The sequence below is a fragment of the Tupaia chinensis genome, unplaced genomic scaffold, assembly GCF_000334495.1.
Source record: "Tupaia chinensis unplaced genomic scaffold, TupChi_1.0 Scaffold000539_1, whole genome shotgun sequence".
NCBI lineage: Eukaryota > Metazoa > Chordata > Mammalia > Scandentia > Tupaiidae > Tupaia > Tupaia belangeri.
This window is the reverse complement of record NW_006160052.1, coordinates 499,201-524,244: the sequence shown is the minus strand read 5'-3', so window position 1 is coordinate 524,244 and position 25,044 is coordinate 499,201. Positions and strand designations below refer to the sequence as shown.

Here is a 25,044-nt window from a genome sequence, read left to right as displayed (position 1 = left end):
GCATAGGTTGGTTTTCCTAAAATACCATTTTTATTCTGTTGTTCCCTCACTCAAAACATTATTTCTTTCTTTCTTTTTTTTTTTTTTTTTGGAGAGATTTTCACTATAGGGCGCGTGCGCTCGCCAGACAGACAGAGACATTAGAGACAGAAAGCGAGAAATCACCCCCCAGGGGGATGGTCACGCCACAATCCCTTCTCCTCCATTCTCCTCTCGGGATCTTGGGCACGCACGCACACGCACCCGGCGTGAGTTTTAAGCCCCCGGGTCCGGGGCGCAAACCACGGTCGACTACGTGGGAGTCCAGTGACATAGCCATTACACTAACTGCTGGTTCCCACTCAAAACATTATTGAACGCTCTTAACATTACTGTGGTAGCGATAGCTAGGCACTGTGTGATCAGCACCTAGAGCTGGTATGTGCTGGATTAGCCACTGCGTTATGCACCCAGACTCTACTTGAGCTTTGCAGACACTAGGTGACAAATGACCTGAGACTTACACTTAACCTTCCTTGCTGCCACACTGGGAAAAATCATCCTCACATTATTCAATGGTTCTTAGGTCTACTTGAGACTTTGAGAGTTAAACAAGGAGACTTCCAAAGTTGTCATACAAAAGATGGGCTATGACTGCCTCCAAGATCTAGGATCTACAACACTGACACCCTCTGGGTGAGCGGATGTGACCTTCCATCGGATATTAGATCCCTGAGTTTTTCCACCTGAATGGCTTCCCTACCTACTAACCGATTTCCTTTCATTCCTGTCTTCTCTCCTGTCCAAGGCAGCTTCTCTACCAGTATCGCCAGCTGTGTAATAGATTAGACGGCTTCTCACTGTCTCCAAGATAAACTCGAAACCACCTAGCATGGCCTTCCTGCCACTTTGTGCTCTGCAGTCTGCCTTCTTGGACTCCCACCAGAACTCTGACTTTCCCACTCAGGAGGTATGTGACCTCAGGTGAGTGACCTAACATCTGCACGTCCATTAGAACACAAGCTTTACGGATCCAGGGACTTGTCCTGTTCACTGCTGTATCTGCACCAATCGGAACAGTGTCTGACACTTAACAGGACCTGAAGAAACATTGGTTAATGAATGCATGCTGTCTGCTCTGCCTTCCCCCCCAAACTTGTTCTCTTTGATTTATCTCATGTATCCCTTCCTCTAATAAGTCTTCCTGACCTCCCTGGGCATGGACAAGGGTACTCATATGGTGGCTATGAGCACTCTTCCATTTAAGAATTGATCACCCTGAATCAAAACTCTGATTTCCTTGGGCCAGCCCCATGGCCTGCTGGTTAAGGGAGCCAGATCCCACATGACCAACCACAAGGTTTGAATCTCAGCCCCCATGGCTTGGAAAACACACAGGGTACATGTGTGTTTATGCCCAAAATGCCAATGGAATACAGAAATGTGAGAAAAGGGATTGCAGTGTGCCCGCACTCTGTGGGGGAAGGGGCTTTCTCCCTCTCCCTTCCTGTCTCTCTGCCTCTCTCCCTCTCTCTGGCAAGTGCACATGCCCTCTGGAAAAAAACCCTCTGATTTCCTTGAGGGCCAAGTCAACTACTTCCATATTCTGGACACAGTAGGTATTTTGGACATGCTGAATGAATAAACGAATGCACAAGTAAAGATACAATGCACACAGGTACTAAACAGTGACCAATAATGTGCTAATTGTGACCATTCATGTCTTGGAATGCCTGAGTCTCCTCTAGTCTTTCTACTCCCAGATACTGATACCTAAATCTGTACTGCCACATCCCAGAATATATAGGCTTGGTCTCTTTATTCCTATACCCACACCCTTGAGATTCCCATGGAGCGATGGACAAGAGGACTTTTTTTTAGGTTTTTGTCATAGGGCGTGTGTGTTCACCAGAGACAGAGAGAGGGAAAAATGAGAAAGCACCCCTCAGGGAGGATGGCCATGCTGCAATCCCTTCTCCTCCATTTTCCTCCTGGGATTTTGAGCATGCACGCATACGTGCTTGGTGTGATTTTCAAGCCTTCAGGTCCAGGATTGGAACTGCAGTCAGCCATGTGGGAGTCCAGCGCCTTAACCACCACTCCACCTGCTGGTCCCTAAGAGGACTCTACTGATATATTTAAAATCCTACCATTATATTATAGTGCTAAGAGTTTGGGAGTTTCAGTCACTTGCTGAAATTTCCTTTTGTAAGTATAAACTCTGGGATGTACAGTTTGGGGTTTGTTGGAGAAACGTGGCCCTCCGCCATTCCCTAAGAGGGTTTGTTGGAGAAACGTGGCCCTCCGCCATGTCGGGGCCTCTGGGACTGCCAAGCCTAACTCCGGCACTACACAGCCGCTCTACCTGAGCAAGCGCATGCCTGCTGTGGCGCCCAGGTAAATGGGTGTCACGTGGTGTTGAGACCTTGGGATTACTTCCTGGGCTTTCTTCATGCACTCTTCCAGGTAATCGTCTATCTCATTGACTCTCTCAACATATTTTGAGATTCCAGGACCTATGGAAAGATGAGGATAATAAATTTAAATTTAAAAAAAATGTATAGGATATACCTTGACAATATGAGAGCAAAATACACGATTTTCTAAGAAAACTATTTTCTGATGAGATATGTACTTAGTGGGTAGAAGAGTGGACCTTATCTTGATCTAATTTAATTTACAGATTTAAGGTCGGATCTATCCAGTGTTCAATAATTTTGTCACTAGATGGTACAATTTTCATTTGACTGTATAACAATCTTTTCAGTATTTCTTCCACAGAGTTGTAATTAACAACACTAGTTCCTAAAAGATCTAAATAAAGAGACATTTAGAACAAAAATTCAGCTTAGCACCAGACACATTGGCTTTTACTAAAAAAACGGAAACTGATAACTAGTTGAATTATGCCCAATGCCCTAAAATGTCTGAGGTGGGTTTTTTCTTTATTAGAATAAACAGGAATAGAATCTGTTTTCCTCAGTGACTTTTCTGCTTCAATGACCTGCCTTCCTAGTTAAGACTGTTTTTCCAATTTTAGAGCAGAACTAACTGTTGCTATGGAGAGGATTAGAGCCAAGATTCCTCAAGCTTTTTGAAATTAACATTCGATGCTTTCATCTCACAGTAAGATAAATTATCTGCACTGTTAGAGCTTCACAAGTGTTTGCTTTAAAGATAATTATTCAAATAAGTTATCCTGATTGTTTGCATGTTTTAAACAGCCTTTTTAGCCTAACTCAAATGAGAAAATCAGCTCTAACTTATCAGTTAACTGTTTCAATTCAGAAAATTCAGCCTTAAATGTTTGCTTAACTAAAGAACGGCTCTTTTGAGAGGAGAAAATATTGGATTTGTTAAGCCAAATGCTCATGGGATGAGTCTCAGAAGAAAGACATCTGCTAGATTTAAACCAAACGGAACAACAAAACCCAACATCTAAAAAATGGGAGGCAGTGAATGAAATAAAAGCCAACAAAATTAGGGATATGGGCTTTAAGAAATGCTGGAAGAGGGACCAGCAGTTGGCATAATGGCTATGTTGCTGAACTCCCATGTAGTCGACCGTGGTTTGAGTCCCAAACCCAGTGGCTTAAACTCACACTGGGCGTGTACATGCATGCCTAAGATCCCAAGAGGAGAATGGAGGAGACTGCAGCATGGCCATCTTCCCTGGGGGGAGGGGGGTGATTTCTCGCTTTCTGCCTCTCTGTCTCTCTGGTGAGCACACACGCCTATAGCAAAAACCTCTCCAAAAAAAAAAAAAAAAGAAATGCGGAAGGGACCAGCAAATGGCGTAATAGTTACATTGCTGGACTCCCACAGAGTTGGCTGTGGTTTGAGACTCAGACCTGGCATCTTAAAACATGCCAGGTGCATGTCCAAAAATCCTGAGAGGAGAATGGAGGAGAAGGGATTGTGGCATGGCCATCTCCCTAGGGAGTGATTTCTCGCTTTCTGTCTCTCTGTCTCTCCAGCAAGCGCTAGTTAGAGCAACAGATCCCTCTTTTAAAAAAATGCTGGGAGTACTAAGTATTCTTTTTTCATGGTTTGTTTGTTTATTTGTTTGTTTGTTTATTTAATACATTCGATCACTGTATATCATTACTGCTTGTAAAATGAATTTTCCTAGCATGAATACACTGTGTATTGGTCCAGTTGAAGATACTATCTTACGCGGCCAGGTGGAGAAGTTGGAGCTCAGTGGAGTAGAGAGCACAGAACTGCCAACAACTCTAATGTGTACTGTGACCTTAAAAGAAAACTAACTGGGAAGAAAATCAATAGATAACAGGACAGTTCAGTTCAGGGGAGGCGGGCGTGCCCTTGGAGACCTAGATTCCTGTCCTGGTTCTGCTGCTATTGGCAAGGCACTCATCCCCAGAGCTGTGTTTCCTCCTCTGTAAAACAAGATTCAAATGACCGACTAGGTCCTTTTCTCAGTCTTAAAGTCTATGATTTGGGTTTTACTGCCCACACAGAGGCTGGAGGCTTTCAAAAAATTCTTCCAAGATATAGACTAGAGTACAAAAATTACGAGAGAGAGCAGGGGGACCAGCAGTTAGTGTAATGGCTATGTCACTGAACTCCCATGTAGCCGACCGTGGTTCGAGTCCCGGACCCGTTGGCTTAAACTCACGCCAGGTGCGTGTGCGTGCGTGCCCAAGATCTTGAGAGGAGAATGTAAGAGAAGGGATTGTGGTGTGGCCATCCCCCTGGGGGGTGATTTCTCGCTTTCTATCTCTCTGTCTCTCTCTGTCTTTCTGGCAAGCGCACGTGCCCTATAGCAAAAACCTCTCCGAAAAAAGAAGAAAAAAAGAAGTGAAACTTAAAAGCAATCATTAAAAGAAAAAAAGAGAGAGAGAGAGAGCAGGGCCGGCAGGTGGCACAGAGGTTAAGGCAGTTGGATCCCACATGGCCAACTTTGTAGTCCAAATCTTGGACCTGGTGCCTTGAAAATCATGCCCAGTGCATGAGTGTGCCCCAAATCCCAAGAGAATGGAGAAGAAGGGACTGCAGCACGGCTATCTGCCCCTAGGGCCTGCTTTCTCACTTTCCCTTTCTCTGTCTTCACTGAGCACACATGCCCTATAGTAAAACTACAAAGAAAAAAAGGGAGCAAGCACTAATTCTCTGGGCCAGCAGCATCAGCATCTGCATCACCAGGGAACTTGTCAGAAATGCAAATTCTTCAGCCAGCTGGTGGTAGGTGGTAGGCGGTAGCACCATACATGGGGCCAAGGCAGTTGGATTCCACAAGGCCGACTGTGTGGTCTGGGTCCTGGACCTGGAGGCTTGAAGAACATGCAGGCATGTGTGCACACCCACCTAGATCCCAACCAAGACTGGAAATGGAGAGGAAAGGATGTGGTGTGGCCGTCCCCCTCGGGTGCTTTCTCACCCCCACCCAGCCACGGTTCTCTAGCAATTAAAGAAAGGCAAATTCTCAGGCCTCATTTCAGATCCCTAAGAAAGTCTGGGGGTGGAGTCCAGCATCTGTGGTTTCGCAAGTCCTCCAGGAGATTCTGATGCAGGTCTAAGTGTGAAAACCACTTTCTAAGAAGTCAAGCACACATTGGTTTGAACCCCACCTTTATCACGTACTCGTTCGAGTTACCTTAAACAAGAGGTATAACCTCTCTCAGCATCAGTTCCCTCATTTAAAAAAAGGAGGGGGATAATAATACATACCTCAAAGGGACAGCGTGAAAATGAGGAGAAATGGGACCAGCAGTTAGCGTAATGGCTATGTTGCTGGACTCCCACGTAGTCGACCACAGTTCGAGTCCTGGACCCGGTGGCTTCAACTCACACCGGGTGCATGTGTATGCATGCCCAAGATCTTGAGAGGAGAATGGAGGAGAAGGGATTGTGGCGTGGTCATCCCCTCTGGGGGGTGATTTCTCACTTTCTGTTTCTCTGTTTCTCTCTCTCTTTTTGTCTGGCAAGCGCATGTACCTTTTGGAAAAAATCTCTCCAAAAAAAAAAAAAAAAGAAAATGAGAGGAAATAAGGCATATTCAGCATTTAGTGCATGGCATGCAAAAGGGTACTTTTTCTGTTGTTTTGTTTTGTTTTTAATTGCCAGAAGGTGTATGTGTTCGCCAGAGAGAGACTGGGAGAGAGGGAGAAAGTATCCCCAGTGGAATGCAGACGTAACATAAACCCTTCTCTGATTTCCTCAGCCTGTCGGGATTTGGGTCATACGTGTGCACTGCTTGCTTTTCAGACATCCAGGTCCAGGATTCGATCCATAGTCAGCTATGTGGGATTTGGTTCCCTTAGCCACTAGACTATGGGGTTGAACCAAAAAGTGTACTGTCAATGGGACTCCTTATTATTCAGTTTTTTTTGTTTTTCCTTTTTTTTTTTTTTTGAGAGAGATTTTTGCTATAGGGCCCGTGTGTCTGCCAGAAAGAGGGAGAGACAGAGAGAGGGAAAGTTAAAAATCACCCCCCCCAGGGGGTGAGGAGAATGGCCATGCCTCAATCCTTTGTCCTCCTTTCTCCTGTAGAGATTTTGGGCACCCACGCACATGCACCTGGAATGAGTTTCAAGCCACCAGGCCCAGGATTCAAACCATGGTTGGCCATGTGGGAGTCCAGCACCTTCTCTACACTACCTGCCAGCCCCCTGACTTGGTTATTTTTAAATTTTCTTATTCTTCAAGTGCTTGATTATTCAGGACTGATTGCAATATTATTTTACGATGATAAAATAACAGTGGCCGCTATACTCTGTCCTTCGTTTGGCTTCCTGTAGCTGGGGCTCTATACCTCTCACATTCTCATGCCCATGGTCTACCTTCCCCTTTCTTCATCTTACCTTTGACCTTGCACTCGTCTATCTGGTTTACCACTCCTGTGTCGTTCTCCTTCTCCGCTGGCCACTTATAGATGTACAAGCTTGTATGAGAAGAGCCTGCATCCAGCACGATCCCATACTGAGAATAAACAAACCAGACACTTGTTAAGTATCACAACATTGTTCTCCATATTCAACTTGCAACAGAAAGAGGACAAGGACAGCAATTCTCAAAAATATAAGAAAACTTTCTTTTTTTTTTTTTTTTATTAGAGATTTTAGCTACAGGGTGCATGCACTTGCCAGAGATACAGAGCAAGAGAGAGACAGAAAGCAAGAAATCACCCCTTGAGGGGGATGGCCATGCTGCAATCCCTTCTTCATTCTCCTCTCAGGATTTTGGGCACACAAGCATATGTCCCCAGCATGAGTTTCAAGAATCCAGGTCTGGGATTCAAACTGCAGTTTGCCACATGGAAATCCAGCACCTTAACCACTATGACACTTGCTGGCCCCAAGAATAAAGCATTTTAACTTGAGAGGAAAAGTAGGACCTGGGGCCAGCTGGATCAAACATGGCTGACTTCACAGTTCGAGTCCCAGATCTGGTGGCTTGAGGATTACACCAGAGGTGTGTAAATGTGTGTGCTCGAGGTCCCAAGAGGAGAATGGAGAGAGAGGATTGCGATGTGACCATCCCCCCCTAGGGAGTGCTTTCTCACTTTCCCTCTCTATGTCTCTCTCAGGCAAGCACATAGTCCCCATAGAAAAACTGAGGAAAAAAAGTGGGACCTGGAGTTATTACCCTAGTCACAAAATCTACCAGAAAAATCCCTTGAGAACAGGGCTCTTAACGCTAATTGCACATTAGAAATACTCTGGCCTTAGCCAGGGCCTGAGCATCAGTATTGTGCAGAAGCTTCTCGGTGATTCTAACATGCAGCCGAGATTTAGAAATACATGCTCAAGCAGTTGAGAGAGCATCAAAGAACTAGAAAACCATTAATCCAGGAGTCCCTACACTTACCTACGCATCGCCAATCACACCGGAGGCACCCGAAAGCTTCCAAAACAAAAACTACTGAAACCTGCATCTTGGCTTTGGGATTTCTATAAGATCCCATGTGCATTCTAATGTGCAGACTAAGAACCACTTAGTTAATTCACTGAGAGCCTCACAGATAATAATAAATGTCTTCATCTAATTTTAGTTCAATGGATGTGGAGTTTGTTTTAAAGAGAGACAGAAAGTACTAAGCACACTAGCTTTTTGATTACAAATGCAACTTTACGTGTATGTAATACCTTCTAAAAGATATGTACTTACACTTTATGCTTTCATAAGAGTAGGGCGAGGTGGAGAGAGAAGGAGCAACAGGGAAGCAATGACCACCCAGCTGGGGTTCATCAGCAGGGACCCTGCCTAGCCTTCAGTGGAAGAGGAGGGGTTGCTCCAGCCCACACACCACACAACACACGGTGCATGAAGTGGTCCTCTACCTCCCGTTCCACCTGTCCAGCTCTAGACATATTAGGAGCTGAAAGGTATGGGTATATAGGAAACAAATTCCTGAAGCCAGGAGGCTCTGGATAAATTCTTCCCCGCTAGCAGTAAACTCTGAAAACCTGAACCCAAAACTCCCACTGTGGATTCTCCACTCCCACCTGGAGTAGAAGAGGGAAAGTGACACAGAGCTAATTGTCACCTCAGGGAAGCACATGAGCACACAGCTACAGAAATACACTCCAAATAAGCAGGAAGCGGGAATATGTCACCAGATGACTAAAAATCGAAGCAGAGACGAAGAAACAGGAAAAACCAGGAACTACCTCCCCCTGAAAGGAACATAGTAACTCCTCAGCAACAATGGATAAAACATAGGAGAAATTAAATAATTTAAAAAAAAATCAGGATACTATACGAGAAATCCTAGACACCATTAAACAGTCAAAAAGCTGCATAATAGGTTTTCTGGAAAGCAAAGAGATAGTTAAAAACATAGAAAAATCTCTCTCATAATATATTAGCTAACAACAATCCAAATTTAGAGAGGCATACAGACATCCAAATCCAGGTGACAGAATGGACACCAAATAGATATAACATATAGAAGATCCTCTCCAAAGCATATCATAGCCTGATAAAAATCAAAGACAAAGACAATATTCTAAAGAGAGAGACACCAACTTATTTACAAAGGTTACCCCTTTAGAATAACAACAGATCTCACAACGGGAACAATGTAGGCAAGGAAAGAATGGGAAGACATATTCGAAACTCTGAAAGAAAAACAATTTCAGTCAAGAGTACTAGACCTGGCGAGATTATCCTTCAAATGGGAAAGAGAAATAAAATCATTCCTAGATAAACCAATGCTGAAAGAATTCACTAAAATTAAACCAGCTCTTCAGGAAACACTTAAAGGAATACTACACCAGGAAAACTAAAGGGAAATAAGTCAAAGTAAGAGAACACAAAACAGGCAAAAAAAAAAAAAAAAAAAAAAAAAGAGAACACAAAACAGGCAAAAAAAAAAAAAAATCAGAAACGAAATGACAGGAATAAGTCCACATATAACATTGAATGTCAGTGTTGAATTTCCCAAACTAAAAGCCTGAAAATTCAGATTCAACTATTTATTCACAAGCAGGTTTAAGTACGAATTCACTGAGGATTTGATAGAAAGTTGTCTCCACAGGTTTCCACTGGTATATTGGGTCACTGGAAAAATCACCACACATTTTTGCATAGAAAAAGCTGTCATGACGGTTCCAACAGCCCAGTATTTACTCTAACCATTACTTACTGTATAAAACGAGAGAACAGGGGAAAGTCCAAAGTGTTACAAGTGGCTGAGTCTCTCTTGGCAATGAACTTTAAAGAGGCTCACATCACGAACTTTGTAAAGCCTGAAAACCACCAAATCAAGGACTTCACCATGTCTTCATGTTGAAACATCTTTTGCCAATTTTGTTTTACTTCTGCTTTTTCGAGGCCTTTTTCTTTATGCCCAGTTCAATACTATGGTCTTACAAGAACTCTCAGGGAGTGAGTAAAAGTTTTCTTTTAATAGAAAAAGAAAATGAGCTGTTGTTATGTGCAATTTTACCCATCTCTAGCTGGACCGAAGATTGATACCACCGAGCTTTTCACAGTATAAACTCTCACCTCCCCCAAACATCTACATGAAAACTACAAATTTTTCTTTCGGGGGCTGTTAAGATGATCCTTGTTTTCAATAGCCCATCCTCATTCATTTATGAGATTTTTTTGGTTGTTGTCTGACTTTTAATCACTTTGTTCATTTAAAAAAAAAAACAAAACTGTATTTCACAGTAAAGAGCATCATTGACAATTCAATACATACTTCCAAAATAACCAGTAGAGCAAATTTCGAATGTTCACGACATAATGCAATGTTAGGTGTGGAAGGTGGTGAATATGTCATGTCCTTGATTTGTTTATTACACAGCATACACAAACTTTTAAAACCATGGTGTACCGTACAGAGATGTATAGCAAGTATATATAAATCATAAACTACAATGAATAGTTCTTTTTTAAAAGAAGGCTAAAAGAAAGAAAAGGGATACTTTCCCTTTCAGGCTGTTTCCTGTTCCTATTTTGTTTCCTGTTTTTCTCAGTACCACCCAACACTACTTGACCCTAGCAGTGGCTGGTGGTTCTGCAAAACTTGCAGCACTGGCTGCAGTTCATTCCAGTTTTGCAGAACCAACATCACTGTGCCCCCGCACAAGCCACAGCTGCAGCTGATGTGGCCTCTCTGGAAAGGTTAAGGTCCAGGCACCAGTCAGCACTGCGTGGCTTTCCTGAGGCAGCAACATCCTCCTCAGAAGTTTGAGTCTGAGCTCTTTGAGTTGCTCATGCAAGCTTCTACATTTAAAAAACCTTAACTCTGCCTTATGCTGGCAGCCTTACAGGTGCTTGGTTCTTTTCAGGTTTGAAGGAAAGAAGAGAAAGAGGAAAAAGAGAGGTGCAGCGGATGGCACAGGGGTTACGTAGCTGGATTCCCACATGGCGGAGCCCAGTTGAAATCTCAGACCTGGTGGCTTGAAAATCACACCAGGTGTGTGTGCGTGCATGCCCAAGATCCCAGGAGGAGAATGGAGAAGAAGAGATTGTGGCATGGCCATCCCCCCAAGGGGGTGATTCCTCACTTCCCCTCTTAACTATCTCTGTCTCTCTCTCTGGCGAGTGCACACACCTATCTCTGTCTCTTTCTCTGGCGAGTGCACACACCCTAAGGCAAAAAGCATTAAAAAAATAATAAAAGGGACTAGCAGCTGGCATAATGGCTATGTCACTCAACTCCCATGTAGTCGACTGTGGTTCAAGTCCCGGACCCGGTGGCTTAAACTCACGCAGGGCGCGTGAGCATGCCCAAGATCCCTAGAGGAGAATGGAGGAGAAGGGATTGCGGCGTGGCCATCCCCCCTGGAGGGTGATTTCTCGCTTTCTGTCTCTCTGTCTCTCTATAGCAGAAACCTCTCAAAAAAAAAAAAAAAAAAAAAAAAAAAAAAAAAAAAGAAAGACAATAGACAGCACGAGGAAGAACTAGACGGCCAGAGAAAATGGAGAACAGAGTTGCCATGTTGTATTTCATGAGTACTAGGCACGTGTGCATGAAGCATGTCATGTGAATTATCCGGCTTGACTTTCTAAACAGTGCTGTGAAGTAGGTACTATTTTATCTCTTCTGTATGGGTAAGAAACTAAATACAAGAGTTTGCACCATTTCCTCTAGATATACAGCCAAGAGTGAGAGAGCCTGCCTCTTCTACATGGGAACAAGGGCTGGATGATCATCTTCAAATTCCTGCTCCTTCTTCAGGACATTAAATGACGAGTAGCTCAGCAAAGTGTACAAATCGTAGGTTACACCTCCATGGATTCTTGCCTGCTGCACAGCCATATAACCACCACCAAAATCAAGAGACAGAATATTTTTCTAGGTCCCAGAAGACTTTCTGGGTGCCCCTCCCAGTCAGTTTCCCCAAGGTAAGCAGTGTCTTGCCATCACCATGGATGAGTTTTGCCTCTTCTTAACTGCAGTAAGTAAGGTTCACATGGCGTCTCCCCTGTGTCTCCAGCGTCTTTCACGGCGGTGTATTTGGGAGATGAGCGCACACTGCGTGACTCAGGAGTGCATCCTCTCCCATCGCTGTGCGTTTTCCTTTATATGCACCTATACGCAGTCACCCGCCCCCACTGTGGATGGACATTTGAGTTATTTCCGGTTGGAGACTATTGGGAAAACAAGTTTCAGAAACATTCTTTGTTCATTTCCCTTTGTGGAAATAAACTCTCATTTCTTTGGGAGTATTTAACAAGGAATAGACTGCCAAAGACCTATTTTGATCAGCTGACATTGAGCTTAGTCAGAGAAATAAATACCATCACTGATTTATGGCATCTGCCAGGGTTTGTGAGTATTAACAAGGTGGCAAGATTTTTTGTTTTGGTCTTTATTTTTTTAAGTACCTTTTTACAAATTTAAAACCTAGGAAAGCTTTTTGTTCCCACCCAGAGAGTTCACAAATATAGGTGGTAGATAAAGTTGTTTTCTTTTTTCTTTTTTTTTAAAGATCATGCTGAGGACCAGCAGATGGCAGACTGGAGTCCCACATAGCCGGCCACAGTTCAAGTGCCAGACCTGGCAGCTTCAAACTCACACCAGGCGCATGTGTGTGCATGCCCAAAATCCCAAGAGGACAATGAAGAATGGATTGTGGCATGGCCACTCCTCTGGGAAATGATTTCTCACTTTCTGTCTCTCTGTTTCTTTCTGTCTTTCTGGCGAGTGCACTATAGCAAAAAAACCTCTCTGAAAAAAAGATCATATTGAAATGGTGAAAGATGATATCCACAGGCATTAGTCCAATTTCTTTTTTTAATAATTATTTTACTTAACTTTATGATTTATTTATAAAGAATTACTTTATTTAACTTTATTTATTTTCCTAAGAATTGTTTAACTTCATTTATTTTTAATATTTTATTTTATTTATTCATTCATTTATTTTAATTTGATCAGAGAGAGAGACACACACACACAGAGAGAGAGAAGGAAAGTGAGAAAGCAAGCCACCAGGTCCAGGACTTGAACCATGGTCAGCCATGTGGGAGTCCAGCACCCTTAACCACCACACCACCTGCTGGCCCCGCTCCCTTCCATTTTTCATTTGACCAGAGAAGGACAGAGTGAGGGGGTGGGGGAGGTGAGAAAGTAAGCCGCTAGGTCTGGGACTAGAACTGTGGTCGGCCATGTGGGAGTCCAGCACCCTTAACCACCACACCACCTGCCAGCCCCTGCATTAGTCCAATTTCTAAAAGGCAGTAAAATCTTCAAAAAGCCAGAGTATCATGGCTTGTAAGGTTTTTCCGCACCATCCAGAATTTATAGCTTAACTGCTACACGGAACAGGAAGACATCAACGGTACAGATCCGGATGGGTCTCCAAGTCTGCAATTTGACAGGACAGAAAACATGTCTGCTCCAGTGGCCTCTCGGCTGCTTGGTTGTTCTCTCTTGTCTCTGTCACCCAGATTATTGGAAACTTTCTTTGTGCGTGGCATGGTACCAGGATGTGATGAGACCTAACGTCACCAGTTGGAATGTGGTCACACTTTAGTTACAGTCATGGTTATCTGTTAATCCCGATGCCACAGATAGAAGATAAAGATAAAGGAACTGCAAACACCAGGTCACTTAGGGACGGGACGGCCACTCCCTAGAGAGCACATGTGGCCGAGCCCGCCGGGCAGGCACTGTGGGTGCTGGGCTGACTTGCCTGGAGCCAGGGCTCAGTCCAGGTTACAGCAAAGTCCTCTAGACCTCAGATCAAGACAGACAGAGGGAGGAACCCTCCAGTCCTCCAGAGATCTCCGCTACAGATCACAACCCCCGGTACCACAGAAACGGGAAATCTGATGCGTCCTTTTTATCATCCCTATTCTAGAAACACGAAGGGAAGTCCGGGAGAAGCAAGAGGAAGAGAAACAGAGGAGTGCTTCTGAAATGTGTCATATTTGGGGGCTCCTCTGAGCTGTGGACCACAGCAGGTGGTCTCTCACTTGAAAATACTTACCGTTTCCCACATACGAGGCACACGCGCGCTCTTACATGCCCTCGTGTGGCCGTACTGATAAGAGCCTAAGAACTTCCAGGGAGAAAAGAAGACCAGACAGAGAATTTAAGAGACCCCCCTGTTAAGGGTCTTCTCTCTATCATTCTCATGAAAGAAATGCCTTAAATGAAAAACAAACGAGTTCTCAGGAGTTAGCCTTCCCTTAAATGCATCCATCTACAGCACAAGTAACCGCCACCTCCTGTTCTTGTTCTCCCTCACCGCATTTTCCAGTGCGTGCCCCAGAGATCGCGAGGTCTTGAGGGTCAGCAAATAAAGCTTCCAGACGTTGGGGGAACGCTTGTGCTCCCCCGTCCCCCACCAGCCTCACAAGCCCCTTAGCTAGTGAGTGCCTGAGACACCCGATGTTCCTCTGTAGCTCTTATTTAAAACACGCCTGAAACCTCCAGGTCTATGTCCCTCATACTGAAGAATAAAATCAAAATGTAGGTGGTGAGAAAGAAATCTGATATTCCCATAACATGGCTTCAACATTTTCTATTTTGAGAGTGTTAAAAGTGTATTAGCTATCACTTAGAAAACAAAGGGAAGGGAACAGCAGATGGCATAAAGGTTACGCTGGACTCCCATGTAGTTGACTGAGGTTCGAGTCCCAGATCCGGTGTATTAAAACTCATGCCAAGGCACGTCTACTTACATGCCCAAAGTCCCGAGAGGAGAATGGAGGAGAAGAGATTGTAGTGTAACCATCTTCCAAACGGGTGATTTTTGATTTCTGTCTCTCTGTATCTCCAGCAATCACACATGCCCTATACCAAAATCTCTCCAGAAAAAAAAAAAAAAAAGACGAAGAAAGAAAAGAAAAGGGAAACAAAGATTGGAAGGAAATAAGTTAAAAATAAGTGATATATAGCTGGTAGAATTATAAATCTTCTTTTTCCTTTTCCCCTTTTGGAGAGCTTTCTTTTTTAGGTTTCTGCCATAGAACACATGTGCTCGCTTGAGAGAGGTAGACAGAAACTGTGAGGGAAAGTGAGAAATCACTCCCCAGAAGGGATGGCCATGCCACAATCCCTTCTCCTCCATTCTCCTCCTGGGATTTTGGACATACACACACATGCACGCAGTGTGATTTTCAAGCCACCGGGTCCAGGACTTGAACCATGGTCAACCATGTGGGAGTCAAGCACTTCAACCAGCATGCCACCTGCTTGCCCCTTTCAATCTTTTTTAAATGCGTATTTTTATAACATTGTAGTCTTACTGTGTGGTTTTGTCCGAAAGCTAGTTTTTGTTTTTGTTTTGTTTTGTTTTTGAGAGGTTTTTTCTATAGGTGTGTGTATTCACCAGAAAGACAGAGAGAGACAAAGAGACAGAAAGCAAGAAATAACCCCCCAGGGGGGATGGCCATGCCGCAATCCCTTCTCCTCCATTCTCCTCTCGGGATCCTGGGCACGCACGCACACATGCCCGGTGTGAGTTCAAGCCACCGGGTCTGGGACATGAACCACGGTCGACTACATGGGAGTCCAGCGACATAGCCATTACGCTAACTGTTAGTCCCCTAAAGCTAGTTTTTGATCATGTACATAATTGGATTCATCATGACCTTCATGAGCTATGCCCATGTAACAGTAGAAAAGGAGAGCAACAGCAAATGACCTTGCTTAGTTCATGAGATGCCCTGGTGAGGCCCTGGAAACGTGGGCAGCAATGGACTCGGGGCTCACTGAGCTGGCGGTCACATGGAAGTGGGCACACTTCCGCAGTACAGAATAACTCTGGCTGCACAAATGTCACAGTTCCAGGCTTCTGGGTAAGTCTCCTTCAACGTTAAAAGAAAGATAAAACTGGGGCATCACATGGCCTCGGGTTCTGCAGAGAAGTCAGACATTTAACACTCCCCCACTGTCTCCTCTTTCAGAAGGTATCTGCAGTGGGACTGGCCTCCTTACGGAAGGCCGCGATCTCTGCTCTGGGGCCTTGGCCCAGAATACTCTTCACCGGAGAGCCCAGCCTTCTCGCCACCTCAGATGGGATACTACCCTCCTAATCAGAATGCCTGTATGTTTCCTCTAAAGACAGCACTGACCACATGATGTAATTACGTTTATGTGACTATTTGATTAATTTCGATTTCTCCAATGCAGCTAGTATAAAGCAGTGCCCCTTCCCCAGAAAAAAGAAAAACCGTAAGTCAGGTGCGATGGTTTAATGTTTTCTCCTCCAAAATTCATATGTTGGAAACATAATCACCAAGGCAACGGTGCAGGGAGGCGGACCCTCACAGGGAGAGTTTATGCCATGAGGCTCTGCCCTCACGCATGAACTAATGCCTCCAGGAAAGGGAGTGCAGGAAGGTTCCATTCTCTTCCTCGACAGGCGAAGCAGCGTTACTCCCCTCCAGACGATGCAGCAATCAAGGTGCCATCTAGGAAGTGCAATCCAGGCCACTCCCAAACACCAGCCCGCCAGTGCCTCAATCTTGGGCTTGCTAGCCGCCAGAACTATGAGAATATTAATTTCCGTTCTTTGTAAATTACCCAGTCTGTCATATTCTGTTATAGCAACACTAAACTAAGATACCAGTAGCACAGGCAACAGTGTAATCATTAACTTTTCATGCTTACTTCAGACATACTGGTTCTTCAAAAACTTGCTTAAAAGTTCCTATAGTTGGGACCAGCAGATGGCATAGTGGTTACATAGCTGGACTCTCACATGATCGACCATGGTTCAAGTCCTGGTAGCTTGAAACTCATGCTGGGTGTGTGTGCGTGTGTGCCCGAGATCATGGGAGGAGAATGGAAGAGAAAGGACTGCAGTGTGGCCATCCCCCTGGGGGTGGAGTAGTTTTTCACTTTCCCTCTCACTGTCTCTGTCTCTCCAATAAGCACATGTGCTCTTAGATCAAAACCTCTTTAAAAAATTTCCTGTAGCTTAGGGAGCAGCAGATGGCATAGTGGTTAAAGCACTGGACTCCCATGTGGCCAACCACGATTTGAGTCCCAGACCCCATGGCTTAAAACTCATCAAAGTCCCTGGGACCAGCAGTTAGCGTAATAGCTATGTCACTGAATTCCCATGTAGTTGACTGCGGTTCGAGTCCCGGACCTGGTGGCTTAAACTCACACCGGGCACGTGTGCATGTGTGCCCAAGACCCCAAGAGTAGAATGGAGGAGAAGGGATTGCGGCATGGCCATCCCCCCTGGGGGGTGATTTCTCACTTTCTGTCTCTCTGTCTTTCTGGAGAGTGCACATGCCCTATAGCAAAATCCTCTCCAAAAAAACACAAATCTCATCAAAGTCCCAAGAGGAAGAAAGGATTGTGGCTTGACTAGCCCCGCTGGGAAGTGATCTCTCACTTTCTGTCTCTCTCTGTTTGGTGAGTGCACACGCCCTATAGCAAAAAAAAACTCTCTCTCTCAAAAAAAAAGTTCCTGTAGCTTTAGCAGTAACTGCAACTGCCTCAACAGTCCGTCCCAGTGAGCCTGCATTTGTAAACAAAGCTTACCCTTCCACAGGCCACTCCAGCACTCTATAAACAAATCAGGTTCCCTACAGAGATGCTCACAGGCCCATAAACATTTAGAGAGAATGTTTTCCTTTCTTTCTCCTTTAACTGGAGTTACTAGATGTCTGACACAAACCGGTGTGTTGTCATTTTTTGTTTTGAACTATACTATACAGGGGAACCAGCAGTTAGCATAATGGCTATGTCGCTAGACTCCCACGTAGTCGACCACGGTTTGCGTCCTGGACCCGGTGGCTTAAAACTCACGCTGGGCGCGTGTGCGTGCGTGCCCAAGATCCCAAGAGGAGAATGGAGGAGAAGGGATTGCGGTGTGACCATCCTCCCTGGGGGGGTGATTTCTTGCTTTCTGTCTCTTTGTCTCTCTCTGTCTGGTGAGCACATGCGCCCTATAGCGAAAAAACCTCTCCAAAAAAAGGAAAAAAGAAAAAAAAAGAACTATACTGTACATAATGTATAGTGGTAGACAAGATATAATATCAAATGTACTCTTTCAGGACCAGCTATGGTGCAGGGTACTGCAGGGGGACCCAGGGGAAAGGCCTGGGTTAGCCTCTTGAGCCCTCTCGGAGCACGCCACGTGATCTGGGCCGTGATCTGGGCCGGCTGAGACTGAGCACAGTGTGAAGACCCTGTTGAGGGTAACTGTTTCATCACTCTCTCTTTCTCTTGTAAGAAATAAGTTAACTTTAAAAAAAAATGCTATTTTAATCATTAAGTGTGCAGTTCTGTGGTGTTGAGTAGGCTCAAACTGGTACACAACCCTCTGCACCACCCATCTCCAGATGTTGCTGCTTTTAAACCAGACATTAAAGTCCAGAAGAGCAAAAACAATACAGGTATTTTATCTGAAGTTAAAAACTAGAAAAAATCCTTCTGAATTCTCTGTCAAAAGATAAATCTGTGAACGTGCACCTAAAATCAGCACTTTCGTTCATTTTGGAAAAGCAGATGCCTGGGGAAGGGCTGTTCCCCTTTAGAAGCACCTGGGCGTCCTGCGGAGTGCCAACTCCTTGACCACAACGTGCCAAGAGCGAAGGCATCTCTTCGTGAAAGCGGTGTCAGGGCAGGAACCCACCGAGGGCTTCCGACGGGCTGGGCATTCTGACAAGGGATCTACAGTGTGTTTCACTCAGCCCCCAGACCACGCTCCAAGCAAGCACTGCTACTATCTCCATTTTACATAAAAGGAAACCGAGGCACAAAGAAAGGAATTTACTTGCTCGATGTCTCAACTAGAAAGTAGCAGATCTGAGATTAAAATCAAGGCTGTCCCAAGCCCTGGTGTCAGCAGCTTTTTAAAATTATTATTATTTTTAATTTTAGAGGGTGCATGCACTCACTGGAGAGAGACAGAGAAAGAGGTGGGAAGTGAGAAAGCACCCCTCTTGAGGGATTGCCACACCACAATCCCTTTTCCTTTCTCTTCCCTTTTGGGATTTTGGGCACATACACATATGTGCTCAACCTGTTTTTCAAGCTGTTGGGTCCAGGATTTGAACTGTGCAGTTGGCCATGTGAGAATCTAGCCTCATTAACCACCTTGTCACCCACCAGCCCAGAAACAGCAACAATTTTCTTTCAAATACTTTTTTGCTATAGGGCGCATGTACTCACCAGAGAGAGAGAGAGAGAGAGAGTGAAAGAAAAAGTGAGAAATGATGGACCTCTCTCTCATCCCCCTCTCCCTGGGGAAAAGGGGATGGCCATGCCATAATCCCTTCTCCAGTCTATTCTTGGGATTTTCAAGCCACCAGGTCTGGGACTCAAACCACACCACCGAGTCTGAGGCTTGAGCCACGCAGCCGGCGGTGTGGGATCCAGTGCCTTAACCTGCATACCGCCTGCTGGCCCCAGAAGCAGCATGTAGCTTACAGTTTTGCTCTGGGTCAGTGTGGTGCCTGTGAGAGCCCCAGGTGTGCGTAGAAACGTGGCTGTTCATGCCAGCTCACCGACGTCCCAAATGCGGTGGTGAACAGGATTAAAGAAGTAACAAACTGAGCAGACTCAAAGCTACCTCCACGCCTAGGTCGGCCAGGACAAAGACGCTTTCCCAGGGGAGCCTTAGGTTCAGCTAAAGACTCTTCAGTCATTAACACCGGTATTTTTCCAAAGTGGTCATTGCACATCTAATACCTACAGTGAGTCACAGGCCCCAAGGGCACAGAATGCCGCAGGGTGCCTGTTACACGTGTAGATTCCAGCCCCTGCACTCAAAGCTGGAGCTGAGAAGACGGGGTGACAGTGAGGAACTGGGATGTCTAGAGGACCCTCAGGCAGGGTTTGCCTCCCACACTGACGCCCGCTGCCACGAGGTTGTTCCTGTGCACTTCGCATTCAAGGAGACAGCAGTCTCTGTTCAAGATGCTCACTGTAGGGGCCGGCAGGTGGCGGGGTGGTTGTGGTGCTGGACTCCCACACGGCTGACTGTGGTTTGAGTCCCAGACCTGACGGCTTGCCTTTTCACTTTCCCCTCTCTCTCTTTCACTGTCTCTGTCTCTCTCTCTGGTGAGCACACATGCTCTATAGCAAATTAAAAACCAATAATAATGATGAATTGAATACATTATTTAAAAAATAACAATAAAATTAAATAATTTTTTTTAAAAAGATGCTCACTATTCAGAGTCAGTAAATTTCTACGGAGCAAGCGACACTGCGCTGGTTGTAACTGGACGTTTGTTTTGTGATTATTTGATTGAAGAGCATCTCACCCAGCAGATGATATGCTCAAATGAGGGTGAGGACTTGGCCACTCTCACTCACTGCGAGAGTCCTAGGGCCTAAGTAGAGTCGATGCTCAATGACTATTTGTTAGGTGGCTGTGTTGAGTGAATGAAAAATAAAAACACGTGTGAAGACAAGTGAAACCCAGTCCCCGTCCTCGATGAGCTTTCGGTCTAGGAGAAAGCTGGGCAATAAACACCTCAGCACCATGTCGTACCCTTGCTGGGCTGGGCTAGAGGTGGCCTGGGCGTGAGGCCACTGTCTCCCCAGCAAGACTGAAGCCACACGGGTCAGGCAGGGAGGAGGCCGACCGGCTCAGCACTGCTGGTGGCCTGCACTGAGCTGGGTCGGTCAGAGGGAGAAGCAGGAATAAGGTCACCAGGGCAGCAAGCTGAGTGCTCGCAGCGGGCCAGGCCCCCTGCTCTGTATGCCACGTTCACACCTACTTTACCCAGTTAACCCTCACTGTGACCCTACGCCATAGGAATTACCAGCTCCATGTGAGTGGGGGGCTGAGACTCAGAGAGGCTACGTCCTGGGACTATAACAGCAGAGCTAGAGTTCAAACCCAGGCAGCAGGAGTCCTTGGTTCATGTTGGGCAGCTCTAGAAGGATGTAGAATCTTCCCTATAAAGGGAAAGCAATGGGACCAGCAGATGGCAAAGCGGTTACATCATTAGTATCCCACATGGCTGACTAGAGTTCGAGTCCCAGACCCAGTGGCTTCAAACTCACCCGGGCCACGTGGTCATGTGTGCCAAAAATCCCGAGGGGAGAATGGGGAGAAGGAATTGCAGTGTGGCCATCCCCCTGGGAGGTGATTTCTCGCTTTCTGTCTCTCTTGTCTCTGCAGTGAGTGCATGCTCCCTATAGCAAAAATCTCTCTTAAAAAAAAAAAAAAAAAAAGTCAACAAAAGCCAACAATGGACGAATCAGAGGGAGCTGAAAGTCTTCCTCCCAGAGCTGGTGGCTGCCACCCTCTGCTGTCTCGAAGTGCCTGTTCTCTTGATCCGGAAAGGTCCTGTCAGGAATCTGGCCGTTAAGGTCTGGTCATCCTGTATCTTTCACGTTACCTCTTCCCCTCACCCCACAGATGAGGCCTTAACTCCAGCCTCACATGCCCCACCTGGACCGCGGCAGGAGCACCCTGATGGCTTGCTCCACTCCTAATGTGCTCTCTAGCCAGGAAGACCTTAGGGACCCAAACCTTGGCATCACTTCCCTGTTGGAAACCCTTCACATCCGTGGTTCTCAATCATGACTGCTCATTAAAATCCTATGAGAAGCTTTTAAAACTCACCAATGCTCAGGCTTTATACTCCAAAGATTATTTATTTATTTATTTATTTTTGGAGAGGTTTACACTATAGGGCGCATGCATTCGCCAGACAGACAGAGAGAGACATAGAGACAGAAAGTGAGAAATCACCCCCCAGGGGGGATGGTCACGCTGCAACCCCTTCTCCTCCATTCTCCTCTCGGGATCTTGGGCACACACATGTGCCCAGCGTGAGTTTAAGCCACCAGGTCTGGGACTCGAACCGCAGTCGACTACACAGGAGTCCAGTGACATAGCCATTATGCCAACTGCTGGTCCCTATACTCCAAAGAGTTAATTGACCCAAGGCAGTGCCCAGATGTCAGTAGATTTAAAATGCTCACCAAGTACTTCTAAAACAGAACCAAGCTTGAAGCTTGAGCACTACTGCAGACTAAGAGTGCAATGCCCACTCCTGAGCCAGGCAGCTCAGACATGGATCGCCTCTGCCATCACTCCTTCTTGCCCCAATAGCCAACATTTCGGCCATACTAATGAATGGCCTCTTTTCCTTTTTTTTTTTTTTTTTTTTTTTTGATTTGCTATAGGGTGTGTGCTCTGGTCAGCAAGACAAAGGGAGAAAGAGAGAGGGAAAGTGAGAAAGCTCCCCAAAAGAGGAATGGCTATGCCTCAATTCCTTCTCCTCCATTCTCCAGATTTGGAGCACATCTGCAAGCACTCACACACACGCACCTGGTGTGATTTTCAAGCTGCCGGGTCCAGGACTTGAACCCGTCAGCCATGTAGGATCCAGCTGTCTTAACCACCATGCCATCTGGTTGGCCCCCAACTGCTTCTGATTCCCCAGATAGTTCTTGTGATTTCAGGCTGCCACTGTTCAACACACAGTATGGCCTCTGTCTGGAGCGTGTTCTAGCTCATCTTCTGCACAACTCTTTACTGTTCCTCAAGACCGAACTCCAAGGTCACCTCCTCTGTGATCAGACACATGGGTTGCTCTTTTCTTTGGGTTTCCATAGCACTGACTACCTGTCTACTTATCTCTGCATTACCAAGTCTCCATTGTACTACGGATTTGTACAAATAACTCTTACCCCTACAAAAAGCCACAGACGCAAGGAAATCGCGATACCTCTGTGGCCACTTCACATCATCTTGGCGAGGGTTTCCTCCATCCAAGCCGGGTCTCCGAGTCCCCCTACTTCTGCCCTGAAGCATCTCTCCCTGCCTACTCGGGCACCAGTGTACCCACGCGGCTCCTGACTCATGTGCAGGCCTGGAGGTGCCCGTGACATAACACCAGAAGGGTCAACCCTAACCAACAGGAAATAGGAAAGAGAGACAAAGTCCCAGAACAGACGGTTCTGAAGTTCATTCTCTGCAGATTGGGCCCCTGGCAGGATCAAGTCTCGGTTGCCCACTGTGATGATTTTCTCTGAACTCCCTCTTCCCTCCCTCCACTTCCTCGAGCTCAGTTCCCAAGACAAACATCCTGCATACAATCGCTGTTATTATGACAGAGTAACTGTTTTGGAAAAACTCACTAAGACAATCGGGAAGAACATTGGGTCAGAGAACTGAATTCTAGTCTTAGCTTCACCTCTGCCTCGGGGTTTATTATCTACAAATTCATTCCTCACAGCACTCGTGGGAAGAGAAATGAAGAAATGTGGAATGTGTGGAAATGATCTGTGAAGGCAAAGCGCTATGGAAAGTAACATGAGCGTTATGCTTTAGGAGGAAATCCTTAACAATTCAACCTTCCAGTGATAGAGCTCCTCAGGACTCTGTCCTTGGCCTTCCTCGCTTCTCACGGTTACCCCCTTTCTTAATGATCCCGTCCATTTCTAAGGCTTCAACACATCAGCGCTATCAGAGAGGTATGTTTAATCTAGACCTGTGCTGTGCAGTAGGGTAGCCCCTCACTTGCTACTGAGCACTTGAAATGTGACTGCTCTGGCTGGCCCTACAGCCTGGTGGTCAAGGGAGGCAGATCCCACATGGCCAACCTTGTAGATCAAATCCTGGAGCCAGCAGCTTGTAAAACATGCTGGGCCCATGTGTGTGCATGCCTCATATCCCAGCAGGTTGGAGAAATGGAGATGAGATTAGCAGAGCCACACCCTATTGAGGGGTGGTTTCATCTTCTCCCTCTCTCTCTGGTGAGCACAGTTGCCCTCTGGCTACTTTTAAAAAAAAAAGAAGAAGAAGAAAGAAAAAGAAATATGACTGGTCTGAACTGAGACGTGTGAGTTAAAAACAGCTGGGGCCAGTAGATGGCATAGGGGTTACACTGTTGGACTCCCACAATGGGTGACTGCAGTTCAAGTCATGGACATGGTGGCTTGAAAATCAGGTCAGGGTCATGTGCGTGTGAGCCCAAGATCCCAGGAGGAGGATGGAGAAGGGACTGTGGTGTGGCCATCCCCCGGGGGATGACTTCTCACATTCTCTCATTGTCTCGTCTTTCCCTCTCTCCAGTGTGCGCACGTGCCCCATGGCAAACATCTCTTTTAAAAAAAGTTTAGCAGCTTTCTCATGTTCTCTCTCTCTCTCTCTCTCTTTCTCTCTCTCTCTCATGAGCATACATACCCTGCAGCAAATTTTAAAATAATGATAAATAAAATTAAATAATTCTTTAAAAACAAACCAGTTCAGTAGGCTGTGCTATTCGGGATATTCCTGGTACTAGTTGACAGACCATCCAAGAAAAGCTCTCTGTTATTGTTCCTTATTTTAGATTTTATAAACGGCTGTAAAAATTTCAAAGACCTGGCATATGTATCTATTTTTCCAGGCTCACAGCTCACCATCTTCAACTGTATCGTGCACCTTATTTATTATTTTTTTTCGAGAGGTTTTTGCTATAGGCCGTGTGCATTCGCCCGAAAGACAGAGACAGAGAGACAGAAAGTGAGAAATCACCCCCCAGGGAGGATGGCCATGCAGAAATCCCTTCTCCTTCATTCTCTTCTCAGGATCTTGGGCACGCCTGCACACGCGCCCAGCATGAGTTTAAGCCACCGGGTCCGGGACTTGAACCACGGTCGACTACATGGGAGTTCAGTGACATAGCCATTATGCTAACTGCTGGTCCCATGTGCACCTTATTCATTCAACTTAGCTTTGAATGATTTCAAAGATATTCCCAAGGAACATGCTCTAAAGCAGTGATGTCCATCAGTACCATCTGCAACAACAGAAATGTTCTGTCTGCCTTGTCCAACAGAGAAGCCACTAGCCACGGGTGGCCACTGAGCACCTGACTTGTGGCAAGTGCAACTAAGAGACAGAATTTCATGTTTTATTTCACTTTAATTAACTTAAAAGAGATGATAGGTAGCTTAGTGGCTATCAACTGACATCTTAAAGCTGTCACCAGAAGAAAAGTTCCCAAAATATTTTATCACCAGTATATGCCAAGAATCTTATTAAAATTAGTATATAACCTCAACAAATGACCAATGTGCATATTTAAAATTTGTGTATCCTTGTGTAAAATAAATCAGTGATTTTACTATTTTCCCTTCAGATCCCAGTGACTGCTCTTCAAATACTCATCCATTGTTACTTAAAAAAAGTTGATGACCTTGACCCTCTTAGGCCGGCCAAC

The 25,044-nt window shown here is 45.5% G+C and overlaps 1 protein-coding gene across 2 annotated transcripts in view; it reads right to left on the bottom strand.

The window, feature by feature from the left end:
- The window catches only part of ENTPD1 (ectonucleoside triphosphate diphosphohydrolase 1), a 117,552-nt gene that overhangs the window by 17,494 nt on the left and 75,014 nt on the right, over positions 1-25,044 (bottom strand). For both annotated transcript variants that reach the window (XM_006157313.3, XM_027775260.1), the window contains exons 3-4: positions 6,804-6,921; positions 2,345-2,495 (exon numbers count right to left, since the gene is read on the bottom strand). In XM_006157313.3, the coding sequence (XP_006157375.1) occupies positions 2,345-2,495; positions 6,804-6,921 (269 nt within the window). The remainder of the gene's footprint in view (positions 1-2,344; positions 2,496-6,803; positions 6,922-25,044) is intronic.